Source organism: Tympanuchus pallidicinctus, unplaced genomic scaffold, assembly GCF_026119805.1.
Source record: "Tympanuchus pallidicinctus isolate F22 unplaced genomic scaffold, pur_lepc_1.0 scaffold19, whole genome shotgun sequence".
Taxonomy (NCBI): domain Eukaryota; kingdom Metazoa; phylum Chordata; class Aves; order Galliformes; family Phasianidae; genus Tympanuchus; species Tympanuchus pallidicinctus.
The window spans coordinates 4310887-4334514 of NW_026294710.1; the positions used below are offsets into that span (position 1 = coordinate 4310887).

Genomic DNA, 23628 nt, shown 5'->3' on the forward strand with positions numbered 1-23628 from the left:
ATTTGACATCAACTAAATATGTATTTGAATCTATATCTTCTCTTTCTCATACGTGCACAAGTGTATGACACATGCTTCTTTTTGTACACTGTCTTTCATAGATCTCAGCATTGTTCGATGTTCTCTGCATTTTTATTTTAGTTTGTGATTTCTTTAGCTTTTGTAGTTACCTATGTCGTTATTAATACAGATTTTAATATAAGAGTAACAGGTGAATGCAGGTAGCTTTTTGCATAAAAACAGGACTGCAGTACAAGAGTTCAATATTTTAGTTTGGTTCAGTGTTACACCTAATGCTCCAAGTCTGTTCCCATTAGGATAAAGTATACAGTGTATTCAAGAATCATCATAGGTAAGAGATCTGTCAAAATTTACTTACTGCCTTGAATTAATTTTTTAGTAGAGCCAAAAGACACTGATGTACATTGACTTAATCTGTTATTCCATGTTCCTCAAATCAAGAAATATTTTCTATCAAATATGATGCTGTCTTAACTCTGAAAGTTCTCTGTAAGCCTGAAGATGTGCCATTTTAGGAATCCTTTCTCCCAGCTTGGAATAAGCTGTTCTGTATTTCCATATCAATAATTGGAAGTGACATTTTCTTCTCAGTGTGGGAAGTAATAGTAATATGTGATATTTCAAGTGTTGAAATGGGTTACAAATTTCAATAGTGAAAACCAAATGGTAAACTCAAGTTAGATTTTGAAGTCTGCAGCAAAGGAAAGAAAAACTCATAGGGAAAACATGTTTGTATTAAATTTTCTATTGCAACATGCTTATTCCTTATGATAATTCTTGGTACCTGTAACATCTTTCATCAGTAAGGATGGATGTGATGTTTAAACATCTGCATCTACTTGAGATTAAGCATTTCTAGGCCCTGCTTAATTCTTCCCTGAACTGCATTTAATTTCAAACAATCCATTATTGTCTGTGTTCCATTATCTTTTGCAAAATATCACCACCTGGAGTGGCTAGATCACAAAAAGAAGAAAGAAACAAATGAAATCTAAATGTATAGTTTGCTTGTAAGTCACCTGTTCTAGAGTCCCTGTGACTCCAGTCGGTTGTCAGGAAAGTGTATGTCATGTTAAGAATACTTGCAGGTTTCTTCAGAAGTTAAAGGGAGCTTCCATACACTGGAAGGTCATTCTGCATTCCTATAATCTTGAAGTTCTGAACTGATAGAAGTACATTTAAGGTGGTTCTCAAGCTCTGTCTCACTCTGATGTCATAATCATTTGTTTCTGTGAGAGCAGCATTTTTGCTGTTCCAGTGCGTGTTTCCTCTAGCTGTAACTTCCAGTAAAATTGATCAGAATGCTTCCTTTTTTAGATGTTGCTAAGGTTGAACTGTGGAAGGCCACCATGTTATGTAAGAATCTGAATGGAATAGCTGGATTAGGAAGGTCTGGAACCATATAGATTTTGTTTAATTTATCTGAGGACCAAATAAGTTATTTAGTAAAGAATTGCAGGGATGGCTTTTAGAAGTATTATTTCCAAATTTCTTTGAAAGATGTTTTATTCATTTGAGTATGTTTTACTGTCCTGGGTAATGTTTATGAAGTAAGAGATAAGTATTTGGAAACCATCATAGTTTACTGAAGTCTCTCTTTTCTTTCTAATTTGATTTCCCAAGTAGCAATCTCCCAGGATTTTTGAGTGAGACGCAGAGCATACTTCATCTATTCTCAACCCCAGTCTGAAATTTCGTAGGAGGGCAATTTTGTTGAGGGTTTATGTTAAATACATAGTACATATTTATAATATACAAATGTATACACATATATAGTGTGTACGTATATAAAGTAAACATTTTACCTGTTAACAAAAATATTCAAGTAGTGATTGCTATAGTTACTGATTCTTTTATATATATATATATATGTGTGTGTATATATGTATATATATATTTTTAAAAGAATATTTTACCATGAGCTGAGCTCCCATCTTCACCGCATTGCATGCTGATTAGTAAATAGTTCCCAGTCATAGTAGTATTTTTCATCAGGAAATTGGATTGGTTTATCACCTGATGTGAAAGCCTGTGTTCCCCTGGACCTTCCTCCAGAGCCTGTTAAAATTTCTGAAATGACTGCTATTGATGCCACTGAATTTAGATTAAATGCTTTTCAAATGTTTATTTGTTTTGAGAAATGGAAATATCAAAACTCCAACTCTGTGATTTTTCAAGGGGGTACTTAGTGCAGTCCTGACACACTTGGAGATTTTTTTGAAGAGTTTGTTATGTCATGGATGTAATTGGAATTCTTTGCTTCTCTGATCATCTTCTTTGCCCCCTGGAGATGTCTCCCATTCATCCAGTTCACAAAGAGAATAATTCCCTATACAAACATAGAACTAGCTAGCTACAATTACCAATACATTCAGGAGACATTTAGAAATAATGATCTCATTTTTTCTGACCCTCTTTCTTGAGTGCTTGTAGCTAGCTAGCTGTGTGAGACTTTTTTTGTGTGTGTGCTGTAGTGAATAGCACAACAGATTTTTTGTTACATTATCAGTAGTACCACTTACACATTGTATACTTTCAAATGCCAGTGTTGTTTTTACAAAAATACATCATTTCTCTCAAACTTCTAAATGCTTTCTGGTTGTTAGTATTTGGAGATAACTTCCATATCACGAAGAACTTAAGTAATTGCATTTGCCATAGGATTACACGGGTCTTTAAAATGCATTTAACTGTGTTGTTACCTGATTGTTTACAGCCTATGCACAAATAATATGTTGTTGACAGCATCAGGAGGGGTCAAGGAATAACACATACAGGAACAGTAAGGAATATTTCCAGAATTGCTCCTGTTGTGGCATAGGACGGTAGAAAATATCTTACGAATTTCATATATACTAATGAGTAAATATATGTTGTTGTATTGTTTCGATTAGTTATGTGTCTTGTAGTGGCCAAAATAGCCCAGCTTTAACATTCATAGTTATTATATTATCATCTTATAGCCATTATTCTTGCTATACATAGATTTTACTAAAATCACTCATCAACCCCTGGTTTATTGACTTGAAGTCAGTGTCTTTGATTTCTTCTGGAGCGCGATCTCTCTTGTCTGTGCTGGGAAAAAACTACCACAAGTTCTCAGTTTTGACCCTTTGAAGCACAACTGTGCCAAAGGATATCTTCAGAGAAGCAGACTTAAACAGCACTTTTTAAACAAAACTGTTCATAGAAACATATATTTAAGTCTGTCTAAATTCTTCATTGTTGAGTGTTAATGCTGTTACTTAGTCAAAATGTAAATAGTTTAAAAATTACTTGTAGCCTTTGTTTTATGTGCTTAAAGGCCTGCTCATACCTTTCTTGCTATGCAAAGGGCTGCGTAAATGATGTTGTTTTCCCATGGTCATCCGAAATTCGGGAAGAAAAAAAAACCTCTCCTAACTCCAGTGTGTTGCTGGAAATCTGAGATTCTTGTATTCCTCACAGCATGTACCAGATTTGATAAATCAAGCACACGGTCCTGGAGTTCTACGTTTAAATAGTTGAAGCATATGTATGTGATGCATTGGCATACATATTCATTCTTGTCCAGGAACTCACTAATATATGCTAATGTTCAATGGTCATACGACCACCTGCTTCCTCCCCTTTATTTCTCCTTCGGCTTCATCACAGTGACTTTTAGCTGACCTTAAGCTGTTTTTCCTCATTTGGCAAATTTCCATTGCTTGTTATGCCATAATAAGCAATTTTGTATCTTGGTGCAGTGTAACTCCAAACAGTTTATGTGGAATTCAAGAACAAGCCCTTGCACCTGGTGGATGCAAAGATAAAAGTACTCAGTTGTGAGTTCAGTGCTTCTCTGAAGCCAGATCATTGAGAAAAAAAGGGCTGTTCATATACCAATCAAAGCTCAACTGGGAAGTTTTAGAACTAGCTCTTATTGATGCCTTTTACCAAACTAATATATGCGTCCTTAAATGAATTTATTGATTCCTATTGCTCAACCAACCTGTATCACCATGTTGTCCTGAGCAGATATAATTATGTTCAGAAATGATTGAATAGAGCCATACGTTTAAGCAGATTGTAAAACACGTCAGAAATTTTTGTATTGTTTAATTTAAAATCTGTGTTGCAAACCGTAGACAGGTGTTAAAACTAAGTGTTGTGTACTTTTATGCAGAGGATAAAGCTTCATGCTTTGTCTCTGTTTTCTTGCAGTGTTATATGCAGGACAAAAATCAGAAGAAATGATGCTATGGTACTGAACCGTGTGTGAAAGATTTTTACATAATCCTTGCTGTCAGATCAGCAGACTTGATGTGTTTAACTGATGTAAACCTTTTCAGTAATAGAAAGGTAGAATAATGTACTTGCTCTCTTAACTTTCCTCTCACATCTATTACTTGATCATCCTGAGTTTTATGGAAAGAATTTATCAAAGAATACTTTTTGTTTGTTTGTTTGTATTAAACCAGTTGGTAACTGTTTTAATATAATCATATTCATCCGGATTTTGAAATATTTTTATCCTCAGCTGTTTCAGCAAGGATGGCCAAGCAGAAATTTAAATCATTAGTTTTGTTTTGTTTTTAATGTTATTTCATATCAGCAATATATTATCCAAGCTTTAGAATTCTGTGAAACATGTAATCTTTATAATTTTGTCGTGTAATTGTATTAAATTTATTAGTTTGCTCTGGAAGGCTTTGTGACAAGCTCACCAATAAACTCCTGACCTTCTGTCAAGGCAAAAGATGCTACTAGCAAAGAAAGGATATAAATATTTTTAGATTTGATGCCGCTGTTCTGCAGATAAGAAAGAGATAAGAGCCCACTCCCTGTACTAAATCCAAGGAATTAAGTAATAAATTGACATCGTTGTTTGAGCTGGGCTCCGGTTCTGACAAGGTTTTCGGGAGATCTCAAAACAAATACAACGACTTAGGGGAAGCAGTCTTTTCCTAATTTGAAGTGGAATAATCAGTAGTGAAGGGTTCTGCCAAAGGTCAGTTGAGTGTGACATTCTGAAAGACCAGAAGGAGCCAAAGAGATAATTCCTTGATGCTTGGCAGATGGGCAACTCTTGGAGAGTTGTAGCTGTATTATTTTTAGCAATTTAGTTAAAATTGTGAACATTTATTAGTGTGTTAGGTCCAAATAATAATCTTGTGTGATCAGCTTCTTTTCCTAAGCTTAAGAATGCCTCTTAAAATAGGAAGGATATGAAAAAGCTTCACAATGGAGCTGTGGACATCACCTCTACCTCTTACAGCCACTTCACACTGTGTTGAAACCTGAGTTCCAGCTGTAGGGTTGGCCTTTCTGACAGTGGGACTTGGGGCACCAGTTGGGACTTTGGCGATGTGGTTGTGCAGATGGCCTGCAGATGGGTTAAAATGCGGTCTTGGGCGAAGTCTGCAGCTCGCTGCCCCCTCTGCTTCATCACTATCAAAGCCTCAGACTTGAGAAAATGCACTGCTGCTGTGGTTCAGGATCCAAGCAGAAGAACAACACTAAATTTGACATTGTTCTTAATATTTTCTGGTGAGGTATTTTATTGCCGCCTTTTTTAGTAGAAAGCAAATGGGAATTAAAAGAGTCTCTGTTGAGTTTTTGCAGTCATCCAAGTATATGTTGGCTGAAGAATATTCAAATATGATAAAGAAATAACGTAGATCTTTCTTGTATGCTCTGTGAAGTAGAAGATAAGCCTGGGGAAATACAGAACAGATGGTAATGTTTCCACAAATAAAAGCCATAAAGGAGAAGGACCAATAAACTCTATAGTATGTACAGGGCACAAGTATTTTCCCTCCAGGCCAACTAAAGCAGAGTTTTTAACATTAGAGTTAATGTTTCTTTTTTCCTATATATAGCACAGGACAATTTGAAAAGGAAAAGTTATACTACGAGGAAAAAATTATTCTGCAAGATTTAAATGAAAAACTGAGTGGTACTGTTTGTTTCCTGACTCATCTTCTTCTGCTTTTTTTTCATGAAAGGTGGCTATCATCCAGTGAAAATTGGCGATCTCTTCAATGGCAGGTATCATGTTATTAGAAAGCTAGGATGGGGACACTTCTCTACAGTCTGGCTATGCTGGGATATGCAGTAAGTGAACGACTTATTTCCATGCACTTGATTTTTTTAAATTTAATTTTATTTTTTTTTTGGCACATGATAAACTAATGTAGATGTATGCAGTCTTTTTCTGCAGGAAGGTGTCTGTATTAAAATTTTGCTCTTGGTTAAGGCTGTAACTTATAAAACTTCTCAGAAATGTGTAACTATTCTATTTGACAGATTAGCTTTGCCTATTGAGTTTACATGTTGTCTTGAACATGTAAGAGTAAGATAATATTTTTGTTTCTGTTGCATCTTTAATGAAAAAATATAATTACTGTGATGCCTCTTAAATACGTTAGCTTCAAAGAGATAAAATATTTAATAAGACAGACAGTTAACAAAATGTTATTAGAAGTTGCTTTTCCATGTAGTTTCAGTTTTGTAGTATTGTAGCAGAATATGTTAGGTAATGAAATATTGTATTTAAAATTTCCAAACTTCAAAATGTCTCTTTTAGCTTTGAGCACTTGTTGAAAATATTTTGGTTTTGTTTTTTCTAGGGGAAAAAGATTTGTTGCAATGAAAGTTGTAAAAAGTGCCCAGCATTACACAGAGACAGCCTTGGATGAAATAAAGTTACTCAAATGTGTACGTATCACTCATGTAGGATGGTGTTCAATACCAGCCATAATACCAGTAATAACAAATAAAATTAAAAAATCTAGTGGGATGTATTGTTTAAACTTTTTTTTGCTAAGCAGCTTATTTGTTATGTTACTGTGACTTCTATAGCTCCAAAATATTAACATCGGGCAGAAAGCAAATTCCTTGGTGTTGTCATGTCAGTCATTCCCTGAAATGTCTGCCTTTGTGCTCTTGGTTTAGGTTCGTGAAAGCGACCCTAATGATCCCAACAAAGATATGGTTGTACAACTAATCGATGACTTCAAAATTTCTGGAATGAATGGAATACGTATCCTTTTGAAAACATTGCATCTTCAGTAATAGTGATCTGTGGAGATAAGTAAGCTCTTCATTCTGGCTATTTTTAGGTAGTCTTAATTTAAAACAGTAGTGCAGAAACATCAACGTAAGTGTAGATGGAAGAAGCAGTCCAATATGTGACACACTCACTGGGGTCAAATAGCTCAGATTTTTAAAATACAGTGCAAAATAAAAATTAATAAAAGACATTAATCCTGTCACAGTCTATTAGAACTACAAAGGTAAGATTGTTTAGAAACAGCAGTTTTACTGAAAAGATTAGTAATAGGTGAGGCTTACAGTATGCATGTTCTGCTCTAGACTAGTAAGGAGAAAGAAAGTGTTAGTGTCGTGAGGAAGCTTGTTTCTGTTTTCTTTGGTGACGTGTGAGGGTGTGGAAAAAGTTTTCTTATTATGGTTGTTTGTTTTTTGTTTTTTTTTTTTGGCTACATGACATTGTGAGTTTTTTGGCCAAGCTTTTAAAGATTTGTATTCTAATGCTGTGAGAGAGGGAGAGGGGGATGGAGAAAGAGGTGCGATATGTGACAGAGCGTTGTTCTCAGGGAAAAGTTGGGGCCTATGAATATATTTTTATACTTGACCCTAAAGTGAGTTATCCTTGCTAATTGTATTTTAGCAGCTTATTATGTTACTATTCTTTCATTGACGTAAATACAATTGGTATTTATTTGTATGCTTGTTGTGTCTTGGAGAACTAACAACTGTCCTCATTGTTCATACTACTCAACCAAGAGAGCTCCTGCTCTACTGAGCTCAAGATTTTGGTGATGTGCCGTCAGTCTTCAGAAGATTAGTTTAAGATATTCCTCACCGTCTCTGGTCCTCCAGGGGAGGAATCTAGGAGATGACTGCCAGTGAATTTGAAAGCATCCTCCCAGGAAGAAATGTTTGGTTTTTGTTCCACCCATCTGTCTGTTGACATTAGTTATGAAGCCTTAGAGTATGTAATAAGAAAGAAGGGAGAGTATGGGAACATGTATTCTCATTTGCAGAGTAGGATCCTAACCGTTTTCTCTCATTTTATTTGGTGCCTGGTTGCTTCATTGGTTAGCTATCATGCTAGAAAGCTGCTTCAGTGTCAGTGAAGCCAATGTAATCTGCTTTTTTTGTAGGTTTTATCAAATTACCATGAATTAAAATAAACTATACAGTTGCTTGCAGTCATTTCAACTTGTTTAGAAATGATTTATGGCCAAGGAACTTGTTAATACAATGGGGCAAAGAACCCTAATTGGGGTTTCTCAGTGTTGTTGAACTACAAAAATATCTTTGAGCTGAAATGCTTCCTGAGAAGTACTATATAAATATCTCTATTGTCTGTGTTCGTTCACTAAAAAAATAATGTCATCAGAGCACTTCAGCTCTGAAGACAACTGTTCTGGTGAAAACTAATTGAAGTTATTTTTAGAAATCAGAGATTTTAACTTGCTGTTTTCATTGTAAAACAGTAATATGAAGTGGGGAATAAGAAAATGTTTTTATACCTATGCGTAGAAATAATTTTTATTGGTTTAATGGAGTCGTTTCTTGGTAACATTCTTAAATTATTGGTGAGATACACATGTGTTAAAGGTAAAAGCCATTTCTGAAGAAGATTATGAAGAGTAAACTTTGTTACTAATAGTATTTTGAAAACGTATCCAACTATAGCATTTATGTTGACAAAGCCAAAGGAAACTCTTCTGGTGAAAAATAACAACTCAGGTAGCTTTGCATCAGCAGATTAAAATTGGACATCTGATAGTGATTTATTCTATTTCAGTTTTACCTTCATGCTGAAAATTCTGGCAGTTCAGAAGTTGGTTTATATCGAAAGCAAATGTTTTAATTACTGGGAGAGAAACGTATAATAGTCACCAGTGCAAATGTGATAGCAAGTATCTTCCGTTATGAGTTGTCTCCTGAGCAATTTGTGCATTCTGAGTAGCGTGACTTATTTGATCAAAATTTGGCTCTGTTGGTTATTTGATTAAGTCCTTCTGGTCTTGTAGGGGAAAAAAAATCTTTGGTGCAGGTTCTTTTAGAAGGGAGCAGGTAACTTTTTAGCATCTTGCTGCTACTGGATTTCATTAATTAAAAAAAAAAAAAGGCTATTTTAGTGCTATGTTAGTGTTATGGGATGATCAGGCTGAGAGACAGACAATATTTCATGCTGTGTTATTTCTGGTGTCCCTTGGGAAAATCACTAAATATCTGTTCTGTGACTGTTCTTTGACTGTTGATTACGGAATACCTTCAAAAGTCAAAGAAAGACAGGGGAGAGGTGGGTGAATCCTTCAGGTGGCCAACGCCACAAAATGTAATGGAGATTCCAAGCAGGGAAGCTTGTAAAGAACGCTGAGGCACAGGGCTGTGAATATGCAGAGCCATTGGCCTGGGCTGTGTGTCTGGAAATAATCACCCTTCTCCTAGGAGCTGTAAGACCTACTTACAAACATGTGGATTTTAACAACGTATGCTGTGCTACGCTGACTGATAATTTTTGTTAGCTACTTGTGCGGTTTAAAAATACTACAGTTATATGTATTTTATTCAGGAAATAACAATTTCTGAACGTGGGCACTGTAATTTTTTCAGTAAGTGTAGATCATTAATTTTATTTACACTGGATATTTATTAGAATCTTAATAAATGATTGAACATTTTTTAATCAGAGGTTCTGATAATCACACAATGAAACAAGTGTTTGGATAGACAAATGAGAAAGTAAAGAAGGAAATGATCATGTGTTACAATAATTCTGTGATTCTGTAATTGTAATAAATTTGCCTTTAAAGAATAAACAGCACAAATTAAATGCCGTAGGGCCTTAATGCTGCTTACACAAAAGTATCTGAGATACACTCAGAAGTGCTCTGTGTTGGTACCAGCATTTTGTCATTTGTTTTAACTAGTCTGTAAGCCTCATCAGATTTCTAAATAGTCCTCTAGTATTTTTGTAGATCAATAGATAGTTGCATGTAAGACTTTAGTCAAGAAATAAGTTGTAAGTACTTAAAGCTGTCAGCTGATACATGTTATGTTTGTTCTCTCTTGTTTTCCCTATCTGCTAAGTTTCCCTCGTTCAAGCCTTCCCCAGACTTTGCTTCAAAGGACATTTCATAAGGGATGTGTGTACGGTGTGGGCTTTGTGTTTCTTTTTTCTGGAGGACTGTGTGGACACACTCATATATCAGGCACTTGATGTCGTGGGATGATCCCAGAGCTCACGAGGCTGGATTCCTGATAATTAGTGCACAGCTTTCCTCACTGTTTGTGGGCACACTGGCTCACGGTTAAGGTTCTTCAGGTCATAACAATGAATCAGGCAACAGTCACATTTACATGTCTATAATAAACCTTGAGTCTTCAGTGTGTCTTTCTGCCATCCCACTTTCCTCCCCGGCACTGGGCATGCCTTGGGTTTATCAGAGTCCTCATGGCAAAATGCTGCAATCTCTCTCAGGTAGAAGTCACTCCTCCTGTAGCTCTCCCTCTCTTTGCTTGACTCTGCCATTCCTCCTTGCATCTTATTTCTCTGTATCCTGTCCTTCCTTGCCTCTCAGCTCTTCAATTCCCAGTATCCCTTCCTATTCTGTTTAATGACAAGGCTTAGCACTCTAATACGTGCATGGAATGGCACGAATCTGCACTGGAGAGTCTGCTGCAGCAGTAGTCTGAAGGGTGGTGAGCAGGTGTCCTAAATTTCATTTCTTAATGCTGCAGTGTCTTGCCTTCCTGGAATAAGTGTTGCTGTCTTCCTGTAACTTCACAACTTCATTGTGTGGGCTAAATTGATAAGTCGTGTAGAGCTAACGTGCCGTGTTCCTCCTCTCTGATGACCATGTGCTGCTCTAGTGACTTTTGTTTGTTGGGTGCTTGTATGGTAAACAAGGCTGTTTCTTCTTCTGAATTGAACAGAGTTTTATAATATTTTGAGTAGGCTGTTCACGGTCTCTCCTAGTATTGGAGTTAAGGAGCATCAACTAAGTTGAGCAGGTAGCAGCTATCAGAATAGTACAGTTATTCTCAAAGTGCTTTGACCAGTCTTGAGACATCATTCAGTCTAATTCTAGTTTAAGGATGTAGATTACAAAACTTCACATGGCTTTATTCATATGGGTAGGTGCTTGAGAAGAATGTAAATGGTAGACCATAGACAAGGTATGCATCATTTTTACTTGGGACAGTGACACTAAGATCATCATCAGGATGCTAGGTATTAAAACCCTTGCTCTCTTCCATACACTTCACTGATGGTCTGCTATTGGAAAGATCCTGAGTCAAATTAAACTTTCTGGCATTGTTGTTTTTGCATGTTGCTTTTTCTTTTGTTCCTGAGTCTTTGCTGATTGCCATTATTCTTTGCAGTTAAAACTCTATGAAGTAAGGGATCCATTCTCTTACTACTTCAGTCTTTATTTTCAAGTGTTTCTCAATTGAACCTAATCAGAAAGATGTTTAGAATAGTTCTTTTTCTAAAACACTGCAGCTGTAGTCTGCTGTTGTTAAAACACTCTATTTTAAAAAATTTATTAGAAATTAGAGATGATAGAACAAATCAGTACTTTGAACTATTTCAGAGAAAACGAAAATGGATTACTTATTTTGTGACTTAATTACTCACCCTAACACTGCTTTTACCTTTAGAAATTAAGGGCAAGAATACATTTAAAATGTATTTAAAACATTTAAAATGTTTTATTTTAAATTGGTCTGTTAGGGCATGGTTCTTTTTTCCTGTTTATATATTATTGAAATGTAGTAATTGTGTTTTGATCAGTTAGGGGAGAACTATGATTACATGATGATGATTGCTTTAGCCAACAAGCAAACAAACGTTTGTGGTTCATCTTATTAACAAGTTTGTTTGGAAATTGTCCTTAATTAAGCCCCAGATGTTTGTATGGTCTTTGAGGTACTTGGACACCATCTCCTAAAATGGATAATCAAGTCCAATTATCAAGGCCTTCCCATCCGTTGTGTTAAAAGTATAATTCGACAGGTAAGATTTGCTAATATTTTAATTAACTTTTTCCACCATTGTTAACATTCTGAAGGCTAGAATGGTGACATTTCAGCTTAGTTCTTATTAATTATTATCTAAGATAAGATAATTTTATTGTTAAACCCAGGGAGCTGGGGGGTTTGTAGGAACCTCTTATTGAGTAGCCTGGGTTTCTGCATACTGTATTATTTTTATCAAGATATCCCACTGATAAGGGAGTTTTCAGTACTGTTTTGGTTAAAAAGCTGAAACAATGGGTCTTATCCATAGATTTTTTGTATTCAATTGCAGTTTTGGTCAACAAAACCATCAGCATGATATGCTCCTTAATAAGCTTATCTGTCTCTGAAAAAAAACCTGATTCTGAAGGAAAAAACTGTTCTTTAAAAATTATTACTTATTTATTTTTAAGTTCTTGTTGAGTCAGAGACCTAACCAGATGAAACCAGGACAACTTATAGGGAAATGTTCTTTCAAAATATGTTCTCTTGCTGTATTGTGGAAACCAAATTGCTGAGAGGTAAAGAGAAGTATTGTCTCAACATGAAAAAATCATGAAAAAAAATCTGTGATTCTGTATACATACTAATCTACAAGCAGTTAATACTTTGCCAATACATAAATATTTTCAGATTGCCATTTAAGTAATTTGTATTGTCTTTCAGCAACATTACTTCTGTTGTAGTAATAACCTGTCTATTGAAATAGTTGTTTGCTTTGAAATCTTTATTGTATGTCATCTGATGAATCTCAGCCTATCAGCTTTTTAATCAGAATTACTGAATGCTCTGATGCAGCTGTTAGTAAGTAGTTGAAATTGCAGGTCCACTAATTTCTGTGCAGCCAGGTGGCTCACGTACCCAAAATAAGAAGCTGTACTGATGCAGTGCTCCAGCTGCACAGAGCTGTGTGCTGTGGAGCAGGAATGTGTCTGTTTGTGTTGGTATGTGTCTATAAATATCCACGGTTTCCCGTAAGCATTGTCATTTTTTTGTTTGGAATGTTCTCACTATGTTGCACCATTGTCCTGGAGGCTGGCCAAAGGATGGGAATTTACAGTGTGCTTTCTTTATACACTGCCTTTAGCAACAAACCAGTTTTTGGAGCTCCCTGCTATGATTTATGTGCATTACAATGGCTGTTTGCAGAATCAGAGCGTAAACCAGACCACTGAATGGATCCAAGCTAAAAACAATCTCTTTTTGGATGGAAGCTGGAAACTTCCGAACACAGCTTCACATGGTCTTGCCTGTAACCTTGCAAAGGAGAATTTTGAAGTGTGGCATTCAGGGATGGTAACCAAAACCCAGTGAGAAGTGGGGTTAGCAAGGAGCTGCCTTAGGAATGGAATTATATGGGAAGCACAATGGAGAGGTTTTGAAGAACATGTTCTCCTTCCAGATGCAATCAGAAAACCGGTGCCACGCGTGTTCTAAAAGTTTATTTGTAAAACTTGAATATGAAACAGTTCAGTTATTGCAGTGGTGCTCAGCAAAATAAACCATTTTGTTTCAAAAAATATTATAGCTGAATGCTATAATGAAAAAGAATTTTTTTATATTACGATTGGGAATTTTTTTCCCACTTCTTTAGTATCTTTGAGCATTGGGGCGAATTTAAGGGTTAGTTTAAAATGCAGCTGAGAGCTGAGTTTCTTAATAAGAACCTCATACTCATTTCAATTTTAAGCAGTACTTCTTCCCTTGGGGCAGAGCTATATGAAATGTCATGCAAGAGATGCCTCTGTAGAATTGAAAAAAGGGTTGGTTGCCACAGTTTCTTTTGTGTAATGAAGGTAGAAGTTAGAAGTGTGCATTTACTTAATTCTAGAATCCTCATTTTGAGTTCTGAAATACATAGCATCAGTCTGTTTTAAAGGAATCATCTTCTGAAACTATTTACTAAAGCCAGCATTGTGTTACTGAAGCAATGAACATTTTCACTTTTGCTTTTCACCTGCGGTACAACAAGTAGTCTGTTTAATGTGTCAGTGTGATGTAGCTCCCTGAATGCAAAAGGAAGAAAAGAAAAGGGGTTCTTAATTAGATACTGCAAACGATGATGGTATTTCTTGATGTGAAACTAACCATGTGACTTTTACAAGGGAGGAAATACAGTTTTGTAATTTGCATTTGCAATAACAAGCCCTATTCTGATTTTTCAGAGTTGCAATACACGATGCATGTAATTTTATTTTCAGTGGAGAAATAAATAAAAAGGAGAATTGTTTTCCCCGTTGTCCATCATCTCAGACTATGATGCAAAAAAGTACATGCAGCGTGCATTTAATTACTGGTATGGTGGTATAGTATACTTGCAGGTTTTAGGATAAAGCAACCTGATCTATGTTTTAGGATTGCTAAGAGCACCATTTCTCATTATAAAATCCTAGTGGTCCTTGTGGTAAGTCAGTGTGCTCCAGAATTTTTTATGTTGGCCTCAGTTTACACATGTTTAATTGTTATTGTCATCTATAGTGATGGAAGGAAGAGGTTACTGAGATCAATCTTTGTGTTCCTATTGCTAAGGGGGTCTTTTCTAGATTTTCCAGCCTCTCACTAATAGCCAGTCTTCCTTTCAGATTTCTCAGTTTGTGATACACTGTATGTTATTTTGATTGACTTGGCACATACTCAAGTGTATGTTGGATTTGCAAGAAAAATCCAGATTATAAAGAACACAGCAGTTTTTAGATGCACCATTCATGCTGATTTTGAGCCTTACTCAAGTGAACACGCAGCTTTTACGTGCTCATGATAGAAGGCTTTTCAGAAGGTTGCTCTCTGGGGCTAGCTCCAGAAGAGGAGAAGGCAGAGCAAAGCACTTGAGATATTTCTAGGGTGCATTACCCTCAGTGTAAACATCAAACACATGCAACTGCTGTTCTCTTATCTGAGCTCCCAGGCATGCAGGATGAACGTGCCAGTCTGGTACTAGCTCAGTACTGAGTGGTGGGCTGATGTCTTTGTATTCTGTTACTGCTATTTAGAACCAAGATCTTTGTTTTTAAGGCTCACCCTTGCCAGTTATGTTTTCAAGGATCATCAGAGCACGGAAGTTAGCCATGTGCTAGTTTACTTATAACATACCTAGAATGGCACTGTTCCTGTAGTTGAAGCTCAGGAGTCTGGTGGTCTATTTCTTGCTGTAGAACGTTCTATAAGAATTGAAAGAAATCTTTTAAGTGAGGTCACCTAGGTTTCGATTTCTTTGTTTTTCTTGCTGATGTATTTTTTACAGTATTTATGAAGCTTACTGTAGCAATAGTTTGTTTTTTACCCTCTTTCATTACCCTGTACTAATTAATTGAGGTAATTGACATTCCACAGTTTATACCTAAGTCTCACCTAACATACTTCTAAAACCACACCAGCTGTTGTATTTCTGTGCTAGTCAGAATCAGAGAAAGCTTTGTCATCACGATTTTATTTTAGTCCCAGAAGACATTTTCAAGAATTTGGATATGCAAGTTTTATATGAGCTTGCAAAATTCAGTCTACAAAGAATATGAAGGACTAGAGGAAAAATACAAGTAACAAATACAGATAGACAGTTCTGTGTGTGACATCTTGGTCATGTTAAAAGCTGAATTACTGTTGCAGTTGTAAGAAAAATTACAGTTAGCATTTCACCTGCTGTTTCCCTTATTGCCTTCTTTTCCAAAGGAAGATCTGTCGAGTTTTTTTACACGTGTGCAAACCAGTTGAAGAATGGTTGGGAATTGGAAGTCTGAGATCAGGTTGCTGTCATTGAAACAGTTCAGCCTGCCAGTGTCTAACTTGTCAATGTCTGTAGAACTGGGTTTATGAGCTAAGTATACTAGGCCACATATGGATGGTAGGCAATAGGTTGAACTTCATTTTCTATGCTAATAAACACATTTAGCTTGTTCTGGCTTACAGGAAACAAAAATAAAATTCCTTTTTCAATTAGGTTCTTCAAGGTCTAGATTATCTACACAGCAAGTGCAAGATCATTCATACGGATATTAAGCCAGAAAACATTCTGATGTGTGTGGACGATGCCTACGTTCGTAGAATGGCTGCTGAAGCTACTGAATGGCAGAAAGCTGGAGCTCCTCCTCCTTCTGGCTCAGCAGGTATGACAGTGTGTTTAAATGCAATGTAGTAAATTACTGTAAATTAATCTGTAAATTAATGCTAGCAATGTTTTATTTAATGCATATGAATACTTTAAATCACAGAGTCACAGAATGACCAGGGTTGGAAGGGACCTCAAGGATCACGAATCTCCAACCCCCCTGCCACATGCAGGGCCACCAACCTCCACATTTAATACTAGACCAGGCTGCCCAGCCTGGTCTAGTAAATCGCATGTAAAAGAAAAGTATGTCCACTGAACTCTTATTCATATTCTGGAGAGTTAAAAAGGAATTTTTTCTTCTCAGTTTTTCATGTTCAGGTTTTTGGAGTGCCTGCAGATTTATTGGAACACAGTCCCACCCTGCAAGCTGCAATGACTTGCATCTTTAATACTGGCAGTAATTAATAGTCACATCTAACTTTTGTGTCTGGTTCTATTACAGTATCATCAGTGTTCCTTTGAAATTATCTGTCTTTTCACCAGTTGTAACTTATTCTCAAGATGTAGCGACAATTCTTGCAGGCCATAGCTTTTCATTCTTGCAAACAGCAATTATTGTACTTGAATGAATACACAATAAGCCCTTCTTCCCAGCACTGCACGTGAAATATTTTGTTAAGTTTGTTAAGCTTGCCAAGATCTTAGATGGGAACTGCACGTTTTACGTTTAGGTAGGAGGAACCAAAGGGAAGGAGCTTACAGCTACCAGTGAAGACATGCCAGAAGGAAATACGGCTTTTTGAGAGATTTTTTTGTGCATGGTCACTGTTTTATTTTGTAGTCCAACAAATCAGCTACAGGCAGTGGAGAGACAAAGCATTTAAAGCTTTTGTAATGTTACCAGAAAAAATATATTATGGTTTAAATTTATAGAGATATAGTACAAATACCTACTATATCAGGAGCAATCGTTGTGGCCTAAATCATAGATATTTCCATGGTGGAACATTCTTTCCAGACTCTGCATTTCCTAAAGCTCTTTCTTTTCAACATCATTTTTTGGACTCGGTCTATGAGTTTTTTTTTTTTGTGCTAACAATGTTTGTGGTGTTTTACAGTATTATTTATGTTGACATGCAAAATCTTATAAATTGTTAGTATATTGTGTTGAATTTTACATAATGGGGAATCATACTGCTAAAGGCTGTATGTTGCCTGTGTGGGAAGCAGACTTGACATTGCTTCCTGACATTAAAATAAACATTATGGAAAGTATTGATGGAATTCTTATCACTCTTTGTTCTTGGCAATTTGCAGTTAAATATGTGGCATTCCACACAGGGACTGAAGATGTGTTTTTGTTACAGCATTTTAAGAATTGGTTCTGCATACTTGCATTTTTTAGAGGTGATGATAGTCAGATTTAAGAACCTTTGAGACAGCACTGCCCTTTCAGGGACACAAATGCAGTTTTCTGCACCTGTGGTGGTGGTGATGGTGATGGTGTTCCTGTGTGGCACTTTGTTGTTGTTACTGTTCTGTGCATTTTCACAGTGACTTGTAATTGCAGCAATCATTGATGGTGTCTGTCTGGGCCATGCGTAGGAAGGGGTGCATGCTGGAGATGCTTTCCCTGGTGTAGTGCTTTTTGCCATAGGCAATTCTTCATGCCTGCAGTCCTAGCAGAGTACTCTGCTTCAAAAGGAAGGAAGTGTGAATATCTGACTTTTCTGCTCAGTCCAACACAACAGTCATCTGCGTTGATACTGCCTGAACTATTTAAAATCTGCCTGCATCTGATCAGTCAGCTGACTGCATGCATTTCATCTGTGACATCTCTGAAGTCAGTTAAAGTTTTCTGTCTACTCATGGCTGTTTTGGAGTCCTCTATCTGAATTTGATCAACTCTCCACTAGCCACAACAGAGAGAACAGAAATTAATGATAAATCCTTCTAATTCCAGATAGTCTAATGGAGACTCTGTATGATTTCAGACAGGAGGCATTTGTAAAGAGTTAAAATGCTGGTTGAAAATAAGATTTTAAATCATTGCTTTATCACTTGTAGTTATTCTTGAAAAAAGGTATATTGACTTTTTTTTTTTTCTTTGCAGTGAGTACAGCTCCACAGCAAAAGCCTGTAAGTATTGTTATATAATTCAGATCAACTATCTTACTTCCTGTGTTCGTAGGGGTATTTGTAATTATTAGACTGTTAGTAGTATTAATACTTTTTTAAAGCTCCCTTTGAATGACATTTTTATGTTTCAAAGAACATTTTTCTTTCAGTGTCTTTGGCCTGACCAGTTTTAAACACCAGTTTTAATGCAAATTCTAAGAAAATTTCTGATGGAAATTCTCTTAGAAATACTGTAGCTATATCAAAGAAAGTTAAGCATGGCCATTGTAATCTCTCATGGAATTATCCGTTCATTTTTATCCTGATGAGAATGCATGCATGCACCAAATGTCATGCATTGCAGACAGCTGCAGAAGTTCAGTGCCTTAATCAGCAAGGTCTGAAAAGGTAGGTTTTTTTCATGAGGTCTTAAATATCTTTTTGCCATTTGCTAGTAGAAGAACCTCTGATAGCAGAGCTGTTTAGTAGTTGAACCTACTAAGGCTGAACCTACTTTCTGCATTCAGAATCTGTATATAGTTTAAGTAAGCATACAACATGCATGGAAGTTAGAATTAACTGTCTGGTTTTGATTGTCATGTAACTTGTTTTGAAGGTGATGGCATTTATGGACAAACCTTTGAGAAAAGAATGTTTCTCATTGTTTATTGCACTTCATTTTTGAACTGTTTGAAGATATTTATTATGGTATTATTGTGGTATCTGTACAATGAATGAAGATTGGATTAAGCTAATTTATCTACTAGTAAAATTAGAAGTCAGAATTCAATTAAAATATAATAAATTGTTTCAGCCTTAGCAAGAATCTGGGTTTTTTTGTTTTTTTGTTTTTTGTTTTTTTTTTTCCTTTGTTGTTAGACCTGGATTCTGGATTTTTTAATCCTTATGTTATATAAAATGCAAAATGTTTAATGATCACCATCTGTTCTTTGTGAATCATATGTTTTGGACCAAAAATAATAAAACTGCTTTCTTTTCACAGGGAAATAACTGAACAGCAAAGGACTTATTTCAAATTCTTTAGTATTTTCAGTATTTTTGAATTTCTTATGCAATTTTTCTCAGCATATTTTTGATGAGCCTTACCTGCATTGTACAGAGAGAGAAATGGTGTATATAGTCTATATGCAGAAAATAGGTATGATAGCAGAACATCTTCCACATGCAATAGTATCGTCTGCTGATCTAGATTAAAATTACTGTTCTGGTTTAGGTTATAGGAATTTTATAGTGTCATCTCGGTTGTATTTTGTTCTTGGGTCTAATACACAGCAATGCAAAAGCATATATGAGCATCTAAGATTTTATAGTTTTGTTTGATACGCATAACCTGAGGTTGTACTTCATTTGAAGTAAAGTAGAATCAACAGTCTATTTACTATATAAATTACTACCCAGTACTTCCAAATAAAAAGGGGCCATACTGCATGCTTTTGGTGTAAGATGCCTTGAGGAGAATTGTTCAGGGTTTTGTTTGGTTTGTTTTTATTACTGTTTCAGGTTGGGAAAATATCCAAAAACAAAAAGAAAAAAATGAAGAAAAAACAGAAGAGGCAAGCAGAGCTGTTAGAAAAACGCCTGCAGGAAATAGAAGAACTGGAGCGAGAAGCCGAAAGGAAAAAAATAGAAGAAAATGTAACCTCAGCTGTACCATCAAATGAACAAGAAGATGAGTACCACCCAGAGGTGAAACTAAAAACAGCTGATCTCGAAGAGGTCGTAGATGAAGAAACTGGAAATGATGATGGTTAGTGTCATCTGCTTTTATTGACCTTGAACCTACTGTTTCAGAAGGGAAAGTAGTTGCAGCTTACTCACAACATTTTGTGTTAAAATTCTTTTTTAACTTAGGTGGTTCGGAGCATAGTTGTTAAGGTCTAACTCCTTTCTTGTTTCTGTTGCTTTCTTATAAACTATCTCAGTTTTGATGGAATTTTTATGTGTGTGTTTTTGTTCTACTCAAGCTATAAATATTCCTATCTCTATGGTGAATCCCTGTTTGACACTGACTGAGTTAAGGATTTGTAGTTCTTGCTTTCAAAACTGTTTATAGATTTCATGCATAGCATTCTTATCTTGCATTGTTTCCTCAGTTACACTATCCTGAACCACTTTCTGTTGCTATTTTTTTTTCTTCCAGCAACCCTGTTAGTTCCCTTTCTTGCCTTAACTTAGATTTTAAAGTCTCTGAATGTTCCTTCTGCACTGTGTTGGAAGTCAAGTATTTACTGAAGAGTTCATTTGTGAATGTTTGGTTTTGAGATGGTATGTTGATGTATGATCTAATATGTTGGTCGTTAAAATTTTTAGGTGAAACAGAAGATCAGGATGAAAAAGAAGACACAGAGAAAGAAAACACTGAAAAAGATGATGATGTTGAGCAGGAACTTGTCAGCAATGACCCTACAGACCCTAAGTGGATAGAATCACCTAAAACAAATGGCCATATTGTGAATGGCCCATTTCTATTGGAACAACAGATCGAAGATGAAGATGACGAAGAGGAAGAATGTCCAAATGCAGAAGAATATAATCTTGATGAGCCAAATGCAAAAAGTGATTACTCTTATAGCAGCTCTTATGAACAGTTTAATGGTGAATTGCCAAATGGACGTCATAAAATTCCTGAGTCACAGTTCTCTGAATTTTCAGCTTCAGTGTTCTCTGGGGCTCTAGAGTCTGTAGCTTGTGGTTCTGCTGTTTCTGAAGGATCAACTGTAACAGAAAGAGAGGAAAGCAGCCCATCTCATGACAGGAGCAGAACGGTTTCAGCTTCAAGCACTGGGGATTTGCCAAAAAGTAAGTATTACTCTTGCTGGCATGTGCCATCCATGCCTGAAGTCTCTCAGAGTTGTAGGTGATGCCTTACTGTAGAATGAGTGCTGGAATTAAACCTTATGTATGTTTTATCTTTGTTCAGTGACGTTTGTATGCAAATGCCATGGTTTTTTTCACTTGAAAATTCAGTTCCAAGTCTTTTGAGTAGGCTGTCACATACATTTTTCAGTAGCATTTTGGTAATAGAGGAGGATTCTATTGCACCATTTCCTTTACTTTGAGAAGTAGAACTAGAATTCTGTGATGTTGCCTTTACTTCACTTTTAGCTGAAGTTTTAAATATTTTCACTTTCTGAGTGCCAAACCTGCTTATGTTCTGGCCTGCTCCCTGCTTGACTATGAAGGGTGCCTACTGTAAAAATGGTGCCCACGTGCCAGCCTCTAAAGACTGCTCCTCTGCAGTGTGCAGATTGCTCCCAAATCCTTGCTTTCCTGGGCGCTGCCCAGACTTGGGCATAAAATGGGATATGAGGTCAGATTAGTCATAGTAGGAGAGGGTCACAGCTGCAACTCACTACTGAGAACCATTTTTTTCATTGCTCACTGATTTAATCTTCTTGGCTTTGCCTGCAGTGAACATTTTACTCATTGACTATTACATCATCTGAATGCAAAATCTCAGTCATGATTATTTAAAATTTGCTATCTTTGAAGAGTTATGGAAAAAAAGCAAAGCTGATGTCTAGAAATGAACAGGAGACTTTTCAGTTACTTTGGTCCCAAAACGTTCTGGTTAACTTTGACCTCGTATAACCAGGTTTCAAGGAGAAGCACATGTGTTCGTTTTTAATGACTGTACAAAATGTAAGATAAAGAATTGTTTGAATTGATGCGAGTCTTTTGCGAGTACCATGGTCATTGATTACATTAAAAAAAATAAAAGGAGAGAGGATCAAATGAGTAGAATAGAATAGGTTATGTTAAGAGACAATTGTAATAATGTCCTTAAAGGCAGTCAAAGCATGCTTTAAGTAAATTGGATGCCTCTTCATGCATTCCAGCGTAAGAGTTTGATCAATGCAGCTTGGAACACAAAACAAAAGCTACCTTGTTCTGTTAAAATAAATCTACCATCTTAAACTTTAAGAGGAAAGTAAAACTGTGGTTTTTTATGCTTTAGAACTTGTTTTAAAGTGTATTAAATAAGTTACTGTTGTAAAATATTTGCATTAACAGGTCATCTACACAGGAAAGAGAGAAAGAAGGTGATATATGAAAGTACGCTTTATTCACATACACTTAAGGCCAGAGGTGTTGTGAGATTGTTTAACCTGGCTTCCTTTTAACGTCAGGATTTTTGCCATTGAATTAAATAGCTCCCATAGGTTTTATTTATGGTGTCATTGGCTAAAGTATAAATGCATGAGTTTCAGCTTCAATAGGGAAAATATTGAAAGACTAAATCTGTAAGCAAACAGAAGAAAATGAGATGGTTCAAGAGAAAATCAGAGAGCCTGCATGAATGTCGTCCTGGATGAAGTTACTGGACTTAAACACAGCTGTATTGAAAAATATAGTAGAGTGTATTTCCTCATTTTTAGAGCTTTGAAGAGTGTTTCACACAGTTTATTATAGAATCTATAGAAGGTAATCTGCAAATAGACAAGAAATATGCAATAAAATACAATTGAGTAGAGCGGAATTTCTGCAAGATGTCAAGATTCAAGCTAATAAGTCTTCCAGTCCATCTTCTTATATTCTGTTCTCCCGTAAACAGTGGCTTCTTAATGCTTTGTAGCCTCTTAGAATCATATATCCATAGAATATCCCAAGGGAAGGGTCCTGCAGGGATTATGGAGTCCAGCTCCTGGCTCCACACAGCACCGCCCAAAATTCAAACCCTATGTTTGTCTGAGAGCAGTGCCCAAACGCTCCTTGAACTCCAGCAGCTCAGCGCTGTGCCCACAGCCCGTTAAGCTAAATTAGAATGAAGAAAGGTATGTCAGTTGCAGGCCATTCAGTATTCAAGTGGTGCTGCTTTTTCCATTATATCTTTAGTGCTCTTTTCGTGTATGGATGCAGACTTCATTTGCTTGTCTCCATATAGCCATTGCTGTACATTCTTATGTAATATGGTCTCACTAGTGTACTGGCTGATCTGCATTCAGTGGGCGAGCAACTACTTTCTGTCAAATTTTTACCTTTATTTAATTCTTTCTCAGGTGCATACTGTGTGTGACCAAACGCTCCTAGGGACAGATTTATTAATTTCATCATGACTTTCCTCCTCATTCTAGTGTTTGAATGTTTACTAAGTATATTGTCATGGTGTGACTGTGAGAAGAGGAGGTGTTATTTCTCAGTTTTACAGAACTAGGGCACTTAGAAGTGAAAATTAGAAATGCTCACTAAGTTTGCCCTCAGGTTTAGTACCATAGGATGCTTTTTAAGAGTACTTGCTAAGAAGTACAGCTTTTTTGACTTCACAGTCAGTTGTGAATTATCAGTATTTGTCAAAATCAGAATCCGAGGTGTCTCATTCATCTCTCAGAAAATACAGGACATAAACTCGCTGAGTTCATGAGAAGAACACAAGGATGTAGGCACTTGCCTGTTAACCT

The 23628-nt window shown here is 36.2% G+C and overlaps 1 protein-coding gene across 5 annotated transcripts in view; it reads left to right on the forward strand.

The window, feature by feature from the left end:
* Positions 1–23628, forward strand: part of SRPK2 (SRSF protein kinase 2) — a 132495-nt gene that overhangs the window by 90312 nt on the left and 18555 nt on the right. For all 5 annotated transcript variants that reach the window (XM_052680888.1, XM_052680885.1, XM_052680883.1 and 2 more), the window contains 8 exons: positions 5991–6099; positions 6615–6702; positions 6940–7027; positions 11937–12043; positions 15980–16145; positions 18204–18229; positions 19730–19976; positions 20540–21028. In XM_052680888.1, the coding sequence (XP_052536848.1) occupies positions 5991–6099; positions 6615–6702; positions 6940–7027; positions 11937–12043; positions 15980–16145; positions 18204–18229; positions 19730–19976; positions 20540–21028 (1320 nt within the window). The remainder of the gene's footprint in view (positions 1–5990; positions 6100–6614; positions 6703–6939; positions 7028–11936; positions 12044–15979; positions 16146–18203; positions 18230–19729; positions 19977–20539; positions 21029–23628) is intronic.